The 20,000-nt window shown below is 42.9% G+C and overlaps 3 protein-coding genes across 3 annotated transcripts in view; all 3 read left to right on the forward strand.

Moving 5' to 3' along the window:
* The window catches only part of LOC120574908 (alpha-N-acetylgalactosaminide alpha-2,6-sialyltransferase 2-like), a 9,955-nt gene extending 3,216 nt beyond the window's left edge, over nucleotides 1-6,739 (forward strand). The window contains 6 exon segments of the mRNA XM_039825415.1: nucleotides 143-380; nucleotides 2,634-2,737; nucleotides 3,480-3,560; nucleotides 4,763-4,824; nucleotides 4,827-4,864; nucleotides 5,534-6,739. Coding sequence (XP_039681349.1) covers nucleotides 143-380; nucleotides 2,634-2,737; nucleotides 3,480-3,560; nucleotides 4,763-4,824; nucleotides 4,827-4,864; nucleotides 5,534-5,713 — 703 coding nt within the window. The 3' untranslated portion in view covers nucleotides 5,714-6,739.
* Nucleotides 1-20,000, forward strand: part of LOC120574900 (NACHT, LRR and PYD domains-containing protein 12-like) — a 280,762-nt gene that overhangs the window by 134,951 nt on the left and 125,811 nt on the right. The window lies entirely within an intron of this gene.
* Nucleotides 8,560-20,000, forward strand: part of LOC120574901 (caskin-2-like) — a 78,887-nt gene continuing 67,446 nt past the window's right edge. The window contains 2 exon segments of the mRNA XM_039825409.1: nucleotides 8,560-8,894; nucleotides 17,758-18,043. Coding sequence (XP_039681343.1) covers nucleotides 17,950-18,043 — 94 coding nt within the window. The 5' untranslated portion in view covers nucleotides 8,560-8,894; nucleotides 17,758-17,949.

Genomic DNA, 20,000 nt, shown 5'->3' on the forward strand with positions numbered 1-20,000 from the left:
ATATAATGTGTAGTATATGCTAACAGTCAGGGTTAGGGTTTGTGACAGACATTTGATTCCATGTATGTGTCTTCTGGTGTCGATTCTGTCTGCTCTCAGCTGAAATATAAGCGTAAAGGATGTGATCTCGTCTGCCCGTCAGGATGAACGGAGCCGTGATCCAAGGTTTTGAAGAAGACGTGGGGACGAAGATTTCCTTCTACGGTTTCACCACCAACACCATGAAGAACGCCCTCAGCTTGTACCAAACCCTCGGCTTCACCAGAGTCCCTCAGGGTCCGGTGAGTCAGGGACGGGACAGAGCCACCCGCAACGAGACGGGCCGGTCACGGGACAACGGGCCCCTGGGCACAGACACCGGAAAGGTCCCCCATCGTGGTGTGGGTCCTTATAAGTCTCTTAGTCTTTTTGTCTCTTTATAGTCTCTATGTAGTGTTTTTGCATCTCTTTGTAGTCTTTGCATCTCTTTATAATCTTTTTGCATCACTTTGTAGTCTTTTTGCATCTCTTTATAATCTTTTTGCATCACTTTGTAGTCTTTTTGCATCACTTTGTAGTCTTTTTGCATCACTTTGTAGTTTTTTCCATCTCTTTCTAGTCTTTTTGCATCTCTTTGTAGTCTTTTTACATCACTTTGTAGTCTTTTTGCATCTCTTCGTAGTTTTTTTGCATCCCTTTGTAGTCTCTCTGTAGTCTTTTTGCATCTCTTTGTAGTCTTTGCATCATTTTGTACTCTTTTTGCATCTCTTTGTAGTCTTTGCATCACTTTGTAGTCTTTTTGCATCTTTTTGTAGTTTATGTCTCTTTGTAGGCTAGTTGTTTTAAATCTCTTTGTAGTCTTTTGTCTCTTTGTCAGCTAGTTGTTTTAAATCTCTTTGTAGTCTTTTTGCATCTCTTTGTAGTCTATTTGCATCACTTTGAAGTTTTTTTCCATCTCTTTCTAGTCTCTTTGTAGTCTTTTTCCATCTCTTTGTAGTCTTTTTCCATCACTTTGTAGTCTTTTTGCATCTCTGTAGTTTTTTGCATCGCTTTGTGGTCTTTTTGCATCTCTTTGTAGTCTTTTTAATAATAATAATAATAATAATAAATTTTATTTATGGGCACCTTTCATAGCACTCAAGGTCACCTTACAGTTTAAAACAAGCAAAAATACAGTTAAAAAGGCAAATAGTATTAAATGGAAAATTTTGCATCTCTTTTTAGTCTATTTGCATCACTTTTGCATCACGTTGTCGTCTTTTTGCATCACTTTGTAGTTTTTTTCCATCTCTTTGTAGTCTCTTTGTAGTCTTTTCCATCTTTGTAGTCTTTTTACATCACTTTGTAGTCTTTTTGCATCTCTTCGTATTTGTTTGCATCTCTTTGTAGTCTCTTTGTAGTCATTTTGCATCTCTTTGTAGTCTTTGCATCACTTTGTAGTGTTTTTGCATCTTTTGGTAGTTTTTTGTCTCTTTGTAGGCTAGTTGTTTTAAATCTCTTTGTAATCTTTTGTCTATTTGTAGGCTAGTTGTTCTAAATCTCTTTGTAGTCTTTTGCATCTTTTTGTAGACTTTTTGCATCTCTTTGTAGACTTTTTGCATCTCTTTGTAGTTTATTTCCATCACTTTGTAGTTGTTTTGCATTTCTTTGTAGTCTCTTTGTAGTCTTTTTGCATTTCTTTATAGTCTTTTTGGATCTCTTTGTAGATTTTTTTGCATCACTTTGTAGTCTTTTTGCATCTTTTTGTAGTTTTTTGTCTCTTTATAGGCTAGGCTAGTTTTAAATCTCTCTGTAGTCTTTTGTCTCTTTGTAGTCTAGTTGTTTTAAATCTCTTTGTAGTCTTTTTGTGTCATTTGTGACATCCCGTCAAACCTGCAAGATTGATGCATGACTTTGTAGTCTTTTTGCATCACTTTGTAGTATTTTTGCATCACTTTGTAGTTTTTTCCATCTCTTTATAGTCTTTTTGAATCTCTTTGTAGTCTTTTTACATCACTTTGTAGTCTTTTAACATCACTTTGCAGTCTTTTTGCATCTCTTCGTAGATTTTTAAAATCTCTTTGTAGTCTTTTTGCATCCCTTTGTAGTCTCTTTGTAGTCTTTTTGCATCTCTTTGTAGTCTTTTTGCATAACGTTGTAGTCTTTTTGTATCACTTTGTAGTTTTTTGCATCACTTTGTAGTTTTTTTGCACACCTTTGTAGTTGTTTTGCATCACTTTGTAGTCTTTTTGCGTCTCTTTGTAGTCTTTTTGCATCTCTTTATAGTCTTTTTGCATCTCTGTAGTTTGTTGCATCTCTTTGTAGTCTTTTTGCATCACTTTGTTGTCTTTCTGCATCTCTTTGTAGTCTTTTTGCATGTCTTTGTAGTCTTTTGTCTCTTTGTAGGCTAGTTGTTTTAAATGTCTTTGTAGTCTTTTGTCTCTTTGTAGGCTAGTTGTTTTAAATATCTTTGTAGTCTTTTTGTGTCATTTGTGACTCTTGCCTTTTACTTTGTGTTCATTTTGTGTCTGTTTGTAGTCGTTTGATTGACTCTGGTCCCGGGGCCCCTGACCCTTCAGGCCCCATCCATTGGTCCATTTAATAACTCATCCACGACTCAGAGGAACAAACTCCTAAAAGGTTTCATTGTTTGTTGTCCTGTTCTTCTTCTGCAGGAGATAAAATACGTCTTCATCCCGTCAAACCTCCGAGATTACGTGATGTTGGCGGCGGCTGTTCAGGGCCGGACAGTTGCCACGGGAACAGACAAGGGGGACAGGTGCGCGCGCGCACACACACACACACACACACATTTAGTTCTTCTTCTCTTCCTATCTGTCCTGTAATACCGTGCAGGGCCAGTAGATGGCAGCACAAACCTGAAACATTCAGCAGCATTTAGTTTAGTTTTCTTTTGTCTCTCTTGTTGTTTTCACTGGTGGAATGTAACTGAGTACATGTACTCCAGTACTGTACTTCAGTACCAAATGTTGAGGTAGTTGTACTTTACTTGAGTCTTTTCTTTTCATGCCACTTTCTACTTCTACTCTGCTACATTTCAGAGAGAAATAATGGAATCCACTACATTCATCTGTTCCAGCTTTAGTTACTAGTTACTTTAGTTACTCCGCTACATTCATCTGTTCCAGCTTTAGTTACTAGTTACTTTAGTTATCCGCTACATTCATCTGTTCCAGCTTTAGTTACTAGTTACTTTAGTTACTCCATTACATTCATCTGTTACAGCTTTAGTCACTAGTTATTTTATTCATTCAGATTTCTGCACACAGAACACATGTAGTTTATAACATCTGATGTTTGATTCTAAAGTAAACTAGCCAATAATGTAACGGCTACAAGTCACGCTGAGATGATGAGACCATTAAACACACAACTGGTTGGATCCTGAACACTTTCTAACGTCATTCATCTGCTTTTGTCCAAAAATATGGACCACATTTCTGCCATTGTCATAAATTGAGAAAGTGTAATTACTGTTGTGATGGTTGTGTCTCCATCAGGCCCTGGAAGTATTTCGGTCACAAGCCTCCTGAGAACTTCAAGATTCTCCACCCAGCTTTCATTTCCTACGTGACTCACAGGTGACGCGTCGCCGTGGTTACTGAACATTTCGATTAGGGGGTTGCGTTCGAAATCGCACATACTGTTGTTCAACATAGTTCAACAAACACACACGCACACAGACGCACACACACACACAGAGACGCACACACACACACACACAGACACACACACACACACACACACACACACACACACACACACACTGAGACGCACACACACACACACTGAGACGCACACACACACACACACACAGAGACGCACACACACACTGAGACGCACACACACACACGCACACACACAGACACACAGATAAACAGACACACATGCACACAGACACACTGAGATGCACACATACACACACAGACACACTGAGACACACACACACACACACACTGAGACGCACACACACACTGAGACGCACACACACACACTGAGACGCGCACACACACACACACACACAGAGACACACACACACACACACACACACACACACACACACACACACACACACACACACACACACACACACACACACAAACACACAGACACACTGAGACACACACACACACACAAACAGTTATACAAGTTACAAGGCTGTCTTGATTGCCGGTTGTCTGTTTTGAAAACGTTGTCGTTACTACCGCATTGCATTGTGGGATACTTATGCCGGCGTGTCCAGTGTTTGCATACTGTAACATGTTACCTGAAATAGTATTATTGTAACTCACATACTACTGGTTTCCTACTAAGGTTTCAGACATGCTAATAAATGATCTGAAGAGAAAACGCAAAAGTGGCGTTGCGTTCTCACTTTTTATTCCGCGTTTAGAGAAGCGTTTTGAGGTGGAAGGCGATGGCGAAGCAAACAACAAAAGCGGACAATGTTGTCTGGACAGACGAGGAGGTGGCACAACAGGGCGTGGACTGGGAGTCCTGCCAGTTAACATATACAGACGTAGTATCCTCCTGGAGGGACGTCCTGTCCACACGAGAAAGAGATCGGAGCAGACTTTTGCGTTTTTACCCTTTTAGACGGGAACGCCACGTCGGAGCCTTTTCAAGATTTCCACTCTGGAGGGTGGTTTCACTTTTAAAAACGCCGTCGCCGTCTAAACGAAAGGCACATCTGATAAACTATGTTGTCGTTTTCACCCGCGAGCGTTGTCGTGTAAACAGGGCCTCAGCTGTGACTCATCTCCGTGTTCTGATTGGTCCTCAGTTTCCTGTCGTCTCCACTGCTGACCGAAGCCAGGACTCGTCACCTGTACATGCCGAGCACCGGGGTCTGATGCTGCTCACCGCCCTACACACCTGTGACCAGGTGAGACGCAAACACACTCACACTCGCGCGCACACACACACACACACATCCGCAACGCACACGCTCACGCTCACGCTCACACTCTCACACACTCGCACGCACACACTCACACAAATGCACTCACACACACATGCACATGCGCACACACACACACACATCCACACATATACACACACACACACGCTTGCACATACACACAAGCACACAGGCTCACACTCGCACAAACAAACACACGCTCACACTCACACAAATGCACTCACACACACACATGAATTCACGCATGCACGTATGCACGCGCACACACACACACACACACACACATCCACACGCACACACATACGCACACATGCACACACACACTTGCACATACACACGCACACACACACGCTCACACTCGCACGTACACACATACACACACAAACATACACATGCACTCACACACACAGACATTATGCACATACACACACATCCACAGCATAACACAGCACGCACACATTACACAGACACACGTTCACACTCGCACATACACACACACACACACACACACATACACACACACTCACACAAAAACGCACACACGCACGCACAGACAGACCCACTAACAGAGGTTTACTTGTACCCGAGTATTTTTGGTACTGCAGTAAAGGGTGTGACTACTGCGTCCTGCAGGTGTCTGCCTACGGCTTCATCACCAGGAACTTTGCATCCTTCTCCGATCATTACTACGACGACGCCATCAGGCCGCTGCGCTTCTTCGCCAACCACGACCTGCGGATGGAGAGCTGGCTGTGGGAGGAGCTGCACCGCCGGGGGGTCATCCGGCTGTACCAGCGGCAGGGGGGCAGCTAGAGGCCAGGCGTTCAGAAGTCCTCTACAACAGGCTTTAAGACACACACGCACGCACACAGACAGACAGACAGACAGACAGACACAGTCAATCAGTTTAGGGACATTTTAAGTCCCACTCTCATGTCAGATATAGAAGAGATTCCCAGAGATCTTCTGCTGTAAACTGTACCAACAAGAAACAGCCCTCAGATATTGTTATAATGCATATTTGCACCCTGTGGTATTAATATTTTTATTTCAGTAAATGATGGGATGACTTCGTCCCACTCTGGCTAACAACACTAACAAAGATTGTTCAATTTCAGATGCTGAAAACAAAGAATTGGGGCTGTTGTCACAAAATAAAAGCATTCAGGTAAACTGGCTGAAACCAAAACGTTGCAACTGTTTTCATTTCCGGGTCACATAGTTTATTTTGTGTGTAAAACATCAGAAATGAATGACAAATTCAACGATAAAGAGACAAAGAGCCTAATGTGAAATATTCAGATTGTTTGTTTAATGCCAAAATATGACCCAGAAAAGCAGCAAATCCTCACATTATGGAGGCTGAAACTTGGTCATGTCTCATTAGTTTTTTTATTTATTTTTTTAAAATAATTTTTTAACCCTGGTGATCCTTTTATTCTGTTGGTTTTCAACATTTAAAAAAAATATATTTTTATTTGAGTTTTGCTTTTTTTTTTCTTCTTGTCAGCAATGTTTTGTTTTTTCGTGAATTTGGAGATTTTTGTAATTTTGTGTATGTGATGCACTTTTGGTCCGCAATTGTCAAATTATTAAAAGTTAAGTTGTTTTGGCTTTTAAAATGCCTCGCATGATTAAATTTAATTGAAGTTTATGTTGTGTTGATTCACTGTTTTTATAACAAATTTACATTCACTACATTATTAAAATACATCACACGGTTGACTCAAAAAGAAAGAAAGACAGAAAATAAACTGAATGTAATAAGTAGATATTTCTTCTGTCATGTTTTATTTTGAAAGTCTCGGCCAGATGTTATGTGTGTTTTTTTGTGTAATTTATCACATGGTTGATTCAAGAAGAAAGAAAGAAAGAAAATAAACTTAATTTAATAAGAACATTTCTCTTTGTTGTGTTTTATTTTGAAAGTCTTGGCCAGATGTTTTGTGTGGTGTTTTGTGTAATTTATCACATCACATGGTTGATTCAAGAAGAAAAAAAGAAAATAGTGTTAAAGGGGTGATAGAATGATTATATAGGGTATTTCACACTGTTCCTTATGGTCTCCTAATGGGGTATGTAACATTGGTTGGGCTGAAAATGGTCTGGTTGATATTTTATTGGCCCTTATGCATCCCTGTGTTTTGGCCCTATTTGTAACAAGAGCTTTTCTTCCAAATATGGTATGCTCATGAATATTTAGATGAGCTGCGCGCTGATTGGTTGAGCGAACCACATACACACACATTAAAGACGAGACAGCAGGTCTCATATTTCAGACACTGCAATGTTTCGTTACCAAATTCACTTCTGAGACTTTTATATGCGAGAAATCAACTATATAAAGCTCAAATATGGGCCGTTTTACGAAAAATTGATGGCTAATTGCAAATTTGGTAAGACGTGTCGGACTTTTGGAGCTCCACACAGTCTGACGAGAAAGCGGCAGCCTGCTGGGCTCCATACCCAGCGCAAAGTCACCCTTTGTGGATTACTGCACTACCGGGGCTCCGCGGCCGGCTGCCGGCATAACTATAATATATTTACAGTTTGTTTTTTCATCACGGCACTTATATCACAGCTACCCCAAGGTCTTACAAAGCTAACCGTTGTGTCCGATTTCAATTTAAGGCGTTTTTTTTGTGAACGTGAGGGGTCTTGTTAGGAGGAGCAGCTAGCTAGCTATGTGTCCTATTCAATACAATGGGAAAAGATCGCGGCTAGCTAGCTACACTTTTGGCATAACTATAGTATATTTACAGTTTGAATTTCATCATGGCATGTATATCACAGCTACCAAAAGGTGTTACAAAGCTTAGCTAACACTTGTCCGATTTCGGATTTCAATTTAATGCATTTTTGTGAATTTCAGAGGTCTTGTTAGGAGGAGGCTAGCTAGCTCTCATTGATGGACTCCAGCTCACCGCGGGCTCTATCAATGAGACTCGCGGACAAGAGGCGTTTATTTCCCCAATCGTTTGTTTAAATAACTCAACACACATATCCATTATAAGATTTACTGGAACCTGTGGTAAGAGATTGAGGGCGTAACAAGCTTGCTGACCGCGCTCTCACACACACACCGGCCATTTAGCAGGAAGAGGGGAGGGAGAACAGCGAGCTGCAGGCCCTGGAGCTCTGTCAGGGCAGCTGCGTTTGGTAGTCCAATGTTGCAACCCAGGCAGCACCGGCCGCTGAACTCCGACACACATTGCAATTAGCCATAAATTTTCGTAAAACGGCCCATATTTGAGCTTTACATAGTTGATTTCTCGCATAATAAAGTTTCAGAAGTGAATTTTGTAATGAAATAGCAGAGATCTGTGCGACTTAGATTCAGAAGACTACCTGATCTCAGGTCAGTTGTGTAGCCTATGCAAATGTTGGGGCGTGACAAAGAGAGAGACTAACCCGTTTTCAGAGGCAGTTTCAAATTGTGAGATTTGCAGAAGAAAGAGGTGTCAATGGGATTTTGAGGTTCTATGTATGTCCTAGTTACCCACTAAACTGTCATTTTTCAACTACGACAATGTAAAATCGGTTTTGCATTCTATCACCCCTTTAATTTAATAAATCCATTTCTCTTTGTCGTATTTTATTGTGAAAGTCCCGGCCGGATGTTCTGTGTGGCGTTCTGTGTAACTTGACACCGTGTGCACATTCTGGAGAAAGCAGCGGAGGGAATGTGGCAGTCACGTAGAGGAGGGAAAACCTGGAGGAACGGCAACTGGCAATGCGTCGAACAAAGTACTAAACTCCTAAAAATACGTATATCGTTACGTTAGTTCTGTGTCGGGGGATTTAACTACAGTCTACTACAGCTGGAAGCGAACATACTGGAATATATAACTCGACTTTTCTGGAATATCAACACAAGGAATAACGTTACGTTGCTGTGCCAGCTCTTTGGAGTTTTCCTGCGAACTGCCACCGTGGTCCGCTACGTTTCAAGGGGGTTGAAAAGTTTATGCTGCTATACTTCACTAAAAGAAAGGTAAGTCTTACGTGAAAGTCATGTTTTGTTCTTACAATTTGGGGATTCAAGAAAACGGCCCTTACAGGTGTGATAACTAACTTCGGTGCAAAGGTCGGCGCTGGGTCTGTTTACATGCCAGACTCCCGGCCGCTATTTGCCCGTCTGTACGCTGAGGAGAACGCTTCGGTCTGAACTCCCTTCACATGCGTTACAAACTGGAGCAGTTTATCTACAAAAAACAGCTTAATATTTGAGCACTAAACACGTTTCTATATCTTTAGAAACCCATCTTGAATTCGGCGTACTTTGACATCACCAAGGAGCACTTGAATTCCGTAAAAAAATCAGGTTACAATTTGGCTCCCAGAGATTTCTAACCCCAATATGGTGCGTAATTTAATACAAGACTTCCACAGTGAAAGGTATAAGTGATTTTTAGTGCTTCAAGTATCGCCGAATTGGCCATTTACTCCTGTGAATTCATGCAAAGTCTGGAAATACATATTATGTGTGTGTTTTATAGGGTTGATGAGCACGGGAATCTAGAATTGGTAACTTTTTTTAACGGTGTCTGGCTTGGCAATGTCTATATATCAAAGAAAAGGGCACATATTGATGCTAATCAACATAGATACTTGTTGTACAATGAAAACGTTTGGCATGGTTGCTAATTATACAGGGTAAACACACCAAACGGCTTCAGCATGTGGACTTCACCCCTCTAACTTTATTTTAGAGTAATAACTGTCAAGCGAGTCTTGTTTGGGAGAAATAAACTGATTTATTAATGTCCACTGTGGTGCGTGTGGACCACTTCACTGAGACTTGGAGTGCCCCCGCAGTGTCGATGGGGGGATTTATGAGTATATTATTGTTCCTCTTGTCATGAATGCAGTGCAGAGAGAGGACAAAACGCCCGAGGGAGATGGAGGACAAAAAGGGGGACATGACGGGTAGAAATGGGAATGACAGCTCTGTTACTGGCCGGGCCCTGTGCGACTCTGTGGCTGCTGCTGGTTACGTAATCAAAGTAGTTGTAACCAGGAACACCGACTCTGGGATCGGCTGCAAACCAGATCTCTGTTCATATGAAGAACTAGGCTGTAGGGATCGGCCGATTAGCAGCCTGCATGGCCGATTAGCGGGCCGATTATCTGTATCTGTGTTTTATTTGACCGATAACCAATTAAGTTAATTATTAAAGAGTGTGCTACTGTCAGCAAGTTTAGACTTCAGGAAGCTATTTTTGTTTTTATTTATTGTTTTTATTTTTGGCCCCTATACAAATAGATTATTTTATGTTATTTTTTTAAACGTCTCGTTAAAAAAAAGAATTGGGGGTGGGCGGTGTTAGTCAATAAAATGTAAGGAAAATACCAAAAAATGTCAAACTTGGGCAAAAAGTGTTTATTTTTTATTTAAATATCAAATTCTACTTGCCTGAAGTCAATTTTTACTGACTACCCCTATATACAATTTTTTTTTTAAATAAAACGTCGGAAAAAACGTATTTTTTAAAACCTTTTCAAAAGCGTAAAAAAAAAAATCTGGAAAAAAAGTCAACAAGTAAAGAAAATACAAAAAATGTCAAACTTCAAAACGTCAAAAAGCATTAAAAACACTCACACACACGCTCACACACACATACGTGCACACACACTCACTCACACATACACACACACACACATACGTGCACGACGCGCACACTCACTCACGCATAAATATATATATATATAGAGAGAGAGAGATATGTATATGTTGCAGCCTTTTGCTATGTGTGTATTGCGCCAGTTGATATCGCCATGACGACAACTAAAGGATATATTGTGCGGCCCTAATTTCCACCCCCGGAGTTCTCATGCAGAGATCAGGACTGTCAGCAGCGATGCCAGTTATGGGCGAGAAAGTGGAGCAGGGACCGAGCTGTGCCAGCTCCTTCCTCCGCTGTGGGAGAGCTGTGCCTGGGCACTGGCCCGGAAGACTTTAAGGAGCTGCTCTGCTGTTGGAGTGGATGGATTCTATCCCAGAGCCCCGAGGGCAGCAGCAGGGCACAGCACGGCACAGCACAGCACAGCACAGCACAGCACAGCACAGCACGACTGGTCAGCTACACAGGGAGCACACTCACAGTCAGCTGGTCTCACACGTCACTGACAGTGTTCTCCTCGGCTTTACAAATGGGGAAGAACCCAGTGGAGTTTGGTGGGAAACCCTTGTGTGTGTGTGTGTGTGTGTGTGTGTTGTGTGTGTTGAGGGGTTTAGACCTCTGGTTTAAAAAAGGTAACTACCTGAGTGGAGTCTGGTAGGACGGCCTGCACACGAGGCTCTGCTTCAGTGTTTACACAGCAGAGGAAACCGAGTGGATCGGCCGTCATCTGTTGGTGTGTGAAGGGTTGGTGAGCTGTAAGGACACACACACCGTCACCACGGTCACCTGGGACAGAGGTGTGTGTGTCTTTGTCTGTGTGTCTTTTCTGTGTGTGTGTGGTGTGTGTCTTTGTGTGTGTGTGTGTGTGTGTGTTTAAACCTCAGACAGGTGTTTGTGTGTCTGTCTGTCTGTGTGTGTGTCTCTGTCTCTTTGTGTCTGTCTCTCTCTCTCTCTCTCTCTCTCTCTCTGTGTTTCTCTCTCTCTCTCCCTGTGTGTGTGTCTCTCTCTGTGTGTGTGTGTCTCTCTGTGTGTGTGTCTCTCTCTCTCTCTCTTTCTCTCTCTCTCTCTCTCTCTCTCTCTCTCTCTTTCTTTCTTTCTTTCTTTCTTTCTTTCTTTCTTTCTTTTCTCTCTCTCTCTCTCTCTCTCTCTCTCTCTCTCTCTCTCTCTCTCTCTCTCTCTCTCTGTGTGTTTATCCAGAAACAGGTTAGTGTTGCATCCCAACACACATCGCTCACTTTCTGTGGGAATGCAAATTATCCTTTTAGATTTTCATCATCACAATAACTTTTGGATGATGGAAGTTTGATTCAACTGAAGTTGTCTTTCTGGAAATAGTTGAGATGTTCTCAGTTGTGATTGGACTGTGAATCCAATCATCGTTCTCAGCCGCTTTGGTCGAGAAAACCCAAGACTATACCGCAAACCCAGACTGAGTACTGAAGGGAAATTTACAAATTTTCAAATCCAATTGAATTAAAGGTGCCCTAAGCGATGTCACGCGTTTTTTAGGCTACAGCTTTTTTTGTCACATACAGCAAACATCTCCTCACTATCTGCAAGCGGCCTGTCCCCTGAACACACCGTAAAAAACATCTCCTCACTATCTGCAAGCGGCCTGTCCCCTGAACACACTGTAAAAAACATCTCCTCACTATCCGCTAGCTGCCTGTCCCCCTACATTTACGTTTCACTTGTCCATGAACAAAAGTCACTTGTCTGGGTAAAGATTCATCATTTTATAAAAAAAATGTGTGTTTTGCTAATGCAGAATTTGAAGAAACCATTGAAAGCATCCAAACCCTATCAACATTAATACAATTCAGTTTAAACAGTAGAAACAAATGTGTCCCAACAATAGATAGATTCCCCTTCAACAAGAAAAAGGATCTCCAGACTCATAATACAAAGTAATATGTTGCGCCCGGTGGTGCAGAAGTTAATATATTGAGATTCTAAGTGAATATTTTAAAGTTTCTCATTACTTTCAGATTCCTAGTCAATATTCTAAGTTACTATGTCAATATATTGAGATATTTTGAGATATTGAGTCAATATATTGAGATTGTAAGTCAATATTTTGAATGTTCTCATTGCTTTGAGATTCTTAGTCAATATTCTGAGTTACTAAGTCAATATATTGAGATACTGAACGCAATATGTTGAGTTACTAAGTCAATATTTACGATACTAAGCCAATATATTGAGATTAAGTCAATATTTTATAGTTTCTCATTACTTTGATATTCTTTGTTTATATTCTGAGATACTGAGACAATATATTGAGATACTAATTCAATATTTTGACCAGAGGTAGTGGTGACTTGAACTTATACTATATCTAAAATAATTTTGTAGACATAACAATGGATTTTGCCACTAAATGTTGGTGTCAACGTGTTTTTTTCTTTCTACAATTTCACTTTTCACTTACAAGGGATCCTTTAAAAGGTGTAGCTACTTTACAGTTGATTATTACCTGATATTTAATCCGCTACAAACAAGTAGCGGAGACGCTAATAACGCGTTAGGCAGAGAGCCAGCCGTCAAGAGTCAAATTAACTTCATGCTTCATCCGCACAAAGCACACTTCTATCGCCACCGAGTGACAGCTTTATTCGGCTCGTTTTCTGTGAACGATGTGGGACGGGGTAACGTTAAAGCGTAGTTAGCATGCTAACGTTAGCTAACTAACACCGGCTGCCTGGCTTTGTTGGTTCCGCGGTGCTTTCATGCTGTATCGCTTACAGAGAAGGAGCTGAACAGTGGGCTGGGTCTAACGTCAGCGGTCCGCTTCTCTCCCGCTGCTGCTGGGTCTAACGTTAGTTAATGTATTTGTTTCAAATCGGTAAAGTAAAATCTGTAACATAAACGGAATGAGACACATAATAACGTATATAATGCTTCATCCACACAAAGCACATTGCTATCGCGCGAGTGACTTCTGTTTTCAGCTTGTTTTCTGTGAACAATGTGGCGAGGAGGTATACGCTAAGGTGGAGTTAGCAAGCTAACACCGGCTAGCTTCGCCCGTGCTTTCATGCTGCTTCGCTTCCGAATGCGCTGAACAGCGGGCCGGGTCTAACGTTAACGCGGCCCACGACCCGCTGCCCGGATTGTGGTGTAAAATATGTATTTGTTTCAATTCTGTAACATTAACGAAATGAGTGGCACATAACGTGAACTAACATGGCATTTTGATTTGTTTGAGTTTTAACTTGTCCAGTGGGGCAAGTAAATTTCTCTTCCACTTGTCCTACAAAAAATCCACTTGTCCCGGACAAGCGGACAAGCCTTAATGTCGAGCCCTGCCTCACTATCCGCTAGCTGCCTGTCCCCTGAAGACACCGTAAAAAACATCTCCTCACTATCTGCTAGCTGCCTGTCCCCTGAACACACCGGAAAAAAAACATCTCCTCACTATCTGCTAGCTGCCTGTCCCCTGAACACACTGGAAAAAACATCTCCTCACTATCTGCTAGCTGCCTGTCCCCGGAACATACCTGAAAAAACATCTCCTCACTATCTGCAAGCTGCCTGTCCCCTGAACACACTGTAAAAACATCTCCTCACTATCTGCTAGCTGCCTGTCCCCTGAACATACCTGAAAAAAACATCTCCTCACTATCTGCAAGCTGCCTGTCCCCTGAACACACTGGAAAAAACATCTCCTCACTATCTGCTAGCTGCCTGTCCCTGAACATACCTGAAAAAACATCTCCTCACCTATCCGGCTCGCTGCCTTCCCCTGAACACACCGTAAAACATCTCCTCACTATCTGCTAGCTGCCTGTCTCTCGAACACACTGTAAAAACATCTCCTCACTATCCGCTAGCTGCCTGTCCCCGGAACACACTGTAAAAACATCTCCTCACTATCCGCTAGCTGCCTGTCCCTCAAACACACCGTAAAAAACATCTCCTTCACTATCTGCTACTGCTGCCTGTCCCCTGAACACACTGGAAAAAAACATCTCCTCACTATCTGCTAGCTGCCTGTCCCCTGAACATACCTGAAAAAAACATCTCCTCACTATCTGCAAGCTGCCTGTCCCCTGAACACACTGTAAAAAACATCTCCTCACTATCCGCTAGCTGCCTGTCCCCTGAACACACCGTAAAAAACATCTCCTCACTATCCGGCTAGCTGCCTGTCCCCTGAACACACCGTAAAAACATCTCCTCACTATCCGGCTAGCTGCCTGTCCCCTGAACACGTAAAAACATCTCCTCACTATCTGCTAGCTGCCTGTCCCCTGAACACACTGTAAAAACATCTCCTCGCTATCCGCTAGCTGCCTGCACAACGCACCGTAAAAACATCTCCTCACTATCCGCTAGCTGCCTGTCCCCTGAACACACCGTAAAAACATCTCCTCACTATCCGGCTAGCTGCCTGTCCCCGGACACAACCGTAAAATACATCTCCTCACTATCTGCTAGCTGCTCCCCCTGAACACACGGGAAAAACACATCTCCTCACTATCCCGCCGCTAGCTGTCTGTCCCCTGAACACACCGTAAAAAACATCTCCTCACTATCTGCTAGCTGCCTGTCCCCTGAAACACACCGCAAAAAACATCTCCTTACTAATCTCCGCTAGCTGCCTGTCCCCTGAACACACCGTAAAAAACATCTCCTCACTATCTGCTAGCTGCCTGTCCCCTGAACACACCGGAAAAAACATCTCCTCACTATCCGGGCTGCTGCCTGTCCCCTGAACACACTGTAAAAACATCTCCTCACTATCTGCTAGCTGCCTGTCCCCTGAACACACTGTAAAAACATCTCCTCACTATCCGCTAGCTGCCTGTCCCCTGAACACACCGTAAAAACATCTCCTCACTATCTGCTAGCTGCCTGTCCCCTGAACACACACGGGAAAAAACATCTCCTCACTATCTGCTGCGCTGCCTGTCCCCCCCAACAACAACCCTGAAAAAACATCTCCTCACTATCTGCTAGCTGCCTGTCCCCTGAACACACTGTAAAAAACATCTCCTCACTATCTGGCCGTCCCCCTCAACACACTGTAAAAAACATCTCCTCACTATAGCTGCCTGTCCCCTCAACACACTGTAAAAAACATCTCACTATCTGCTAGCGGCCTGTCCCCTGAACACACTGTAAAAAACATCTCCTCACTATCTGCTAGCTGCCTGTCCCCTGAACACACTGTAAAAACATCTCCTACTATCTGCTAGCTGCCTGTCCCCTGAACACACTGTAAAAAACATCTCCTCACTATCTGCTAGCTGCCTGTCCCCTGAACACACTGTAAAAAACATCTCCTCACTATCTGCTAGCTGCCTGTCCCCTGAACACACTGTAAAAAAACGCGGTCTCTGTAGGCAGCCCAGGGTCAACACACGCCAACAAAAACAATGTGGTCCAACCTGGACCATGCAAACATACACAAACAGTGTTACAGCGTTCAGCCAATAACGGACAAGAAGGATTTTTTTGGGGGGGTTAGTGCGCTAAAGCACAGAAGGGAGGGAACAGGAGGAGGAGGAGGAGGAGGATGGAGGAGCGAGCTACTCTTCGTTTTGTTTGAAAATACTTTGAACGTCAACATGGCTTAGAGCACCTTTTAAACACCCAAATTCAGTGAAAGTAGTGAACTGATATTTTATTGGGAAGGGCGTCGTATGGAACCATCCATGTTCTTTTTTTGACAATTTGGTTGAAAGAACCCCCAACAAAAAAAATGGGTCAAATTTGACCCAAGGACAACGGGTGGAACATCAGGCATTGACTTGAATGGCCACGATTGGGTTCTTGGAAGCTTAAACACAACATATAGGGAGTTCCAACAAGGAATTAGTTATGAATGAATATTTATTTAATCAAAAAAAGGCGACAAAAACTTTACAAAAGGGCGACAAAGGGGCGCCTTGAAAGCTCACCTGGTAGAGCGTGCGCCCCATGTACAAAGGCTGAGTCCCTGTCGCAACGGCCACAGGTTCGACTCCGACCAGCGGCCCTTTGCTGCATGTCATTCCCCCTATCCTTCACATCTTCAGCTGTCCTATATAATAAAGGCCTAAAATGCCAAAAAATAATCTTATGAAAAAAAGGTGACAAAGAAGTTGGAAAAAAGCTACAAAAACGTCCAAAGAAACCCCAGACAAAATGTCAACAAAAAAAGGGTCCCAAAATCGGCGAAAAAAAAAAAAAAAAAAGACCAAATCGTCTGAAAAAAGGCGACACAGAAACATGTGGACATAGAGTCCAGGTTAAAAACTGAAGTTCCTCTTTCAACCTGATTAGATTCAGTGAGGAATTAGAAAGGATCAGGGTCTGATAAGTGGATTCAGGACTGGATTTGGGGCCGATAAGATGCTGCTGAACCCAAAGCCTTCATCATGTTTAGGCTGCTGATCCTCCAAACCGTACGGCGATAGGAATGGTTGTTCCTCTCCTCTGACAGTTCTCCGTCCTCCTCTCTAAACCAGAGAAGGTAACGGGGGCGGTTTTCAACACGTGGTAAACGTTGGGAAACGCTCCTAGTTGGGTTCGATTTAGGCACCAAAACTTTTTGGACTTCATTTTCGCTGTTTTCTGGACTTTTTTAGCGACGTTTTTCTTTTTTTTATATACTTTTTTAGGACTTTTTTTTTTTTTTTTTTTTTTTTAATTTTTTTTACTTTTGACTTAGGGTTTTTTTTTGTAGTTTTTTTTTTTACAAGGAATTTTTTTGTCGCTTTTTTAAGGGACTTTATTGATGTTTTTGGGGGTTTGTCACCTTTTTTTTTACTTGTTTGTTATTTTTTAGGGGCTATTTTGATGCTTTTTTAGGGAGTTTTTTTCGCTTTTCCCCCAACTTTTAGCAGCTTTTTTAAAGGGACTTTTTGGCGGCTTTGCGGCGTTTTTGGTTATTTTTTTACTTTTTTGCGTCTTTTTTTTTTACTTTTTTGTCGCCTTTTTAGGGACTTTATTGCTGCGTTTTCTTTTCGAGCTTTCTTATATCACGGCTTTTTTGTTGTGCGGCTTTTTTACAACATTTTTTCTAACCAGAGAACGTGACAGCCGTTAATGTTGTGTCCCAGTTTGGTTCAGAAACGACTTATGTGGCCGTTTTGGGGAAGAAAAGTCTCGTTTCATCCCGTTAACTGGTCTAAATAAGTTGTGTCTTTCCTCTCCGACACCTTCGGGAGCTGCTGTGCTTTTAGGTTTCAGACTCTGGGGGGTGAACTGATCTGTTTTTTTTTTTCTCATTTTCTTTTCAAACAGTCTCTCCATACCTCTGCACACTCGGAGGAAATAACACCACCATTTTATTTTGAAGCCGCTGCGTCTGGAGCCGTCCGCTGAGTGTCGGAGACCGGAAGTGTCTCACCTGAGGCAGGTCTCCATGTCTCCAGATTTTAAATAAAGCTGGTTCAAACGCGAGGAGGAGGAGGCGGCGGCGGCGGGGGGGGGAGCATGGGGAAGGAGCAGGATCTGCTGCAGGCGGTGAAGAGCGGAGACCTGCCATCCACTCAGAAGCTGCTGTCCAAACTCAAAGCCAACAGGAACAGTAAGTACTCCCCTAAACCACGGGCTTTTATTCAGAAAATCTGGCTGATAACCGACTGCTGAGATGGTTCACATGTGGCTCATATGTTCTCGTTGGTTTCTTTGTCTCTGGATTGAATACATTTGCATATAATACAGATGCCAATGCAGATTCTGGGATAGGAGACAACAACTCTCTGGGTTGTTTACATTTCTTTAAACCAATCACAATCGTCTTGGGCGGCGCTAAGCTCCGGACGCAGCGACGGTGGCTCTGCTAAATAGTTTGTGTGTGTGTGTGTGTGTGTGTCTTTACCCACTTTATCATTATTTCCACCGATTGGTGATTGTTCATCACAACTCTCTTTGTGTTAATCTAATGTAAATCTGTCCAGCCGTGCCCTGTAAGAACCAAGCAGGCCTGTCTTGTTGCAACGTCCACATCTTCTTCACAGCTTGACATCTTCAGCGTGTAGCTCGCTAGCTGGGAGGTTGTTGTTGTTGTTGTCGTTGTTGTTTGCTGAAGAGGAGGGAGTGAACGGTAACACACGGAGAGAGGAAGGCCTTGTCCTGATCCAGACTACAGACTACAGGGCAGCCTGCTGCAGGTCTTCCTCAGCAACACACAAGTCTAACCAAAGTCTAGCAGGTTCTCAGTGCTCAAACTGAACCAATGAATTTAAACTGTGTGGAGGTGTTGAATCACGGGTGTCACACCCAATAGTCTCCGTCTCATCTGATGAGGATGATGATGATGAAGATTAGTCACAGCTACCGATTGTTTTCATTGCAGGGTTGGGAAATATATGGATATTATAACCACACTGATATCTGATGCCAGATGGGTGGGTGGGTGTGTCTGTCTGTCTGTCTGTGGGTGTGTCTATGTGTCTTTGTGTCTGTCTGTCTGTCTGTGGGTGTGTCTGTGGGTGTATGTGTGGGTGTATGTCTCTGTCTGTCTGTGTCTCTGTGTGTATGTGTGTGGGTGTGTCTGTGGGTGTGTGTGTGTGTATCTGTCTGTGTGTCTGTCTGTCTGTGGGTGTATGTGTGGGTGTATGTCTCTGTCTGTCTGTGTCTCTGTGTGTATGTGTGTGGGTGTGTCTGTGTGTGTGTGGGTCTGTGTGTGAGTGTGTGTCTCTCTGTCTGTCTGTCTGTTGAAATAAATAAATATCTATTCATAACTAATTCCTTATTAGAACTCCCTATACGTTGTGTTCAAGCTTCCCTGTAGACAGATTAGATTTTTTCTGCACCCACTAAAAGAGTTCAAGGGACTTAATGAAGTGTAACAGAAACATCTCTCACACACACACACACACACACACACACACACACACACACACACACACACACACACACACACAGATGCACGTGGTTAACTTGTGGAAGAATGCCTCAGAAGTTAAGTGAGTTAGATGTAATGTAATGTAGCGGTACAGTGACAGTGTGCCGCCTGTAAACATCCCCAAATCTCTAATTCCTGTTAATCCTGGCGGAGCACCATCTGGGACCTCCTTGTGATTTGGGTGATATCAGATCATGAAGCGGCAGATGTCAGGAGGACAGTTTGGGTCACACATGTCCTCGGATAATCGCAGGAAATGGCCCCAAAATATGCAGGCAAGGGGTGTGTGTGTGTGTGTGTGTGTGTGTGTGTGTGTGTGTGTGTGTGTGTGTGTGTGTGTGTGTGTGTGTGTGTGTGTGTGTGTGTGTGTGTGTGTGTGTGTGTGTGTGTGTGTGTGTGTGTGTGTGTGTGTGTGTGTGTGTGTGTGTGTGTGTGTGTGTGTGTGTGGCTCCGGTTGTAGTGTGTCAGGTGATGGGTGGGGCGTATTGAGATGAAGAACAATAAACGGGGGTCATGTGACCATCTGCAGGAAGTCCCCGAGCGGGAAGGAATCTTAATGTGTAAAGTAACTAAAGCTGTAACAGATGAATGTAGTGTAGTAACTAAAGGAACTAGTAATTAAAGCTGTAACAGA

Source organism: Perca fluviatilis, chromosome 15, assembly GCF_010015445.1.
Source record: "Perca fluviatilis chromosome 15, GENO_Pfluv_1.0, whole genome shotgun sequence".
Lineage (NCBI taxonomy): Eukaryota > Metazoa > Chordata > Actinopteri > Perciformes > Percidae > Perca > Perca fluviatilis.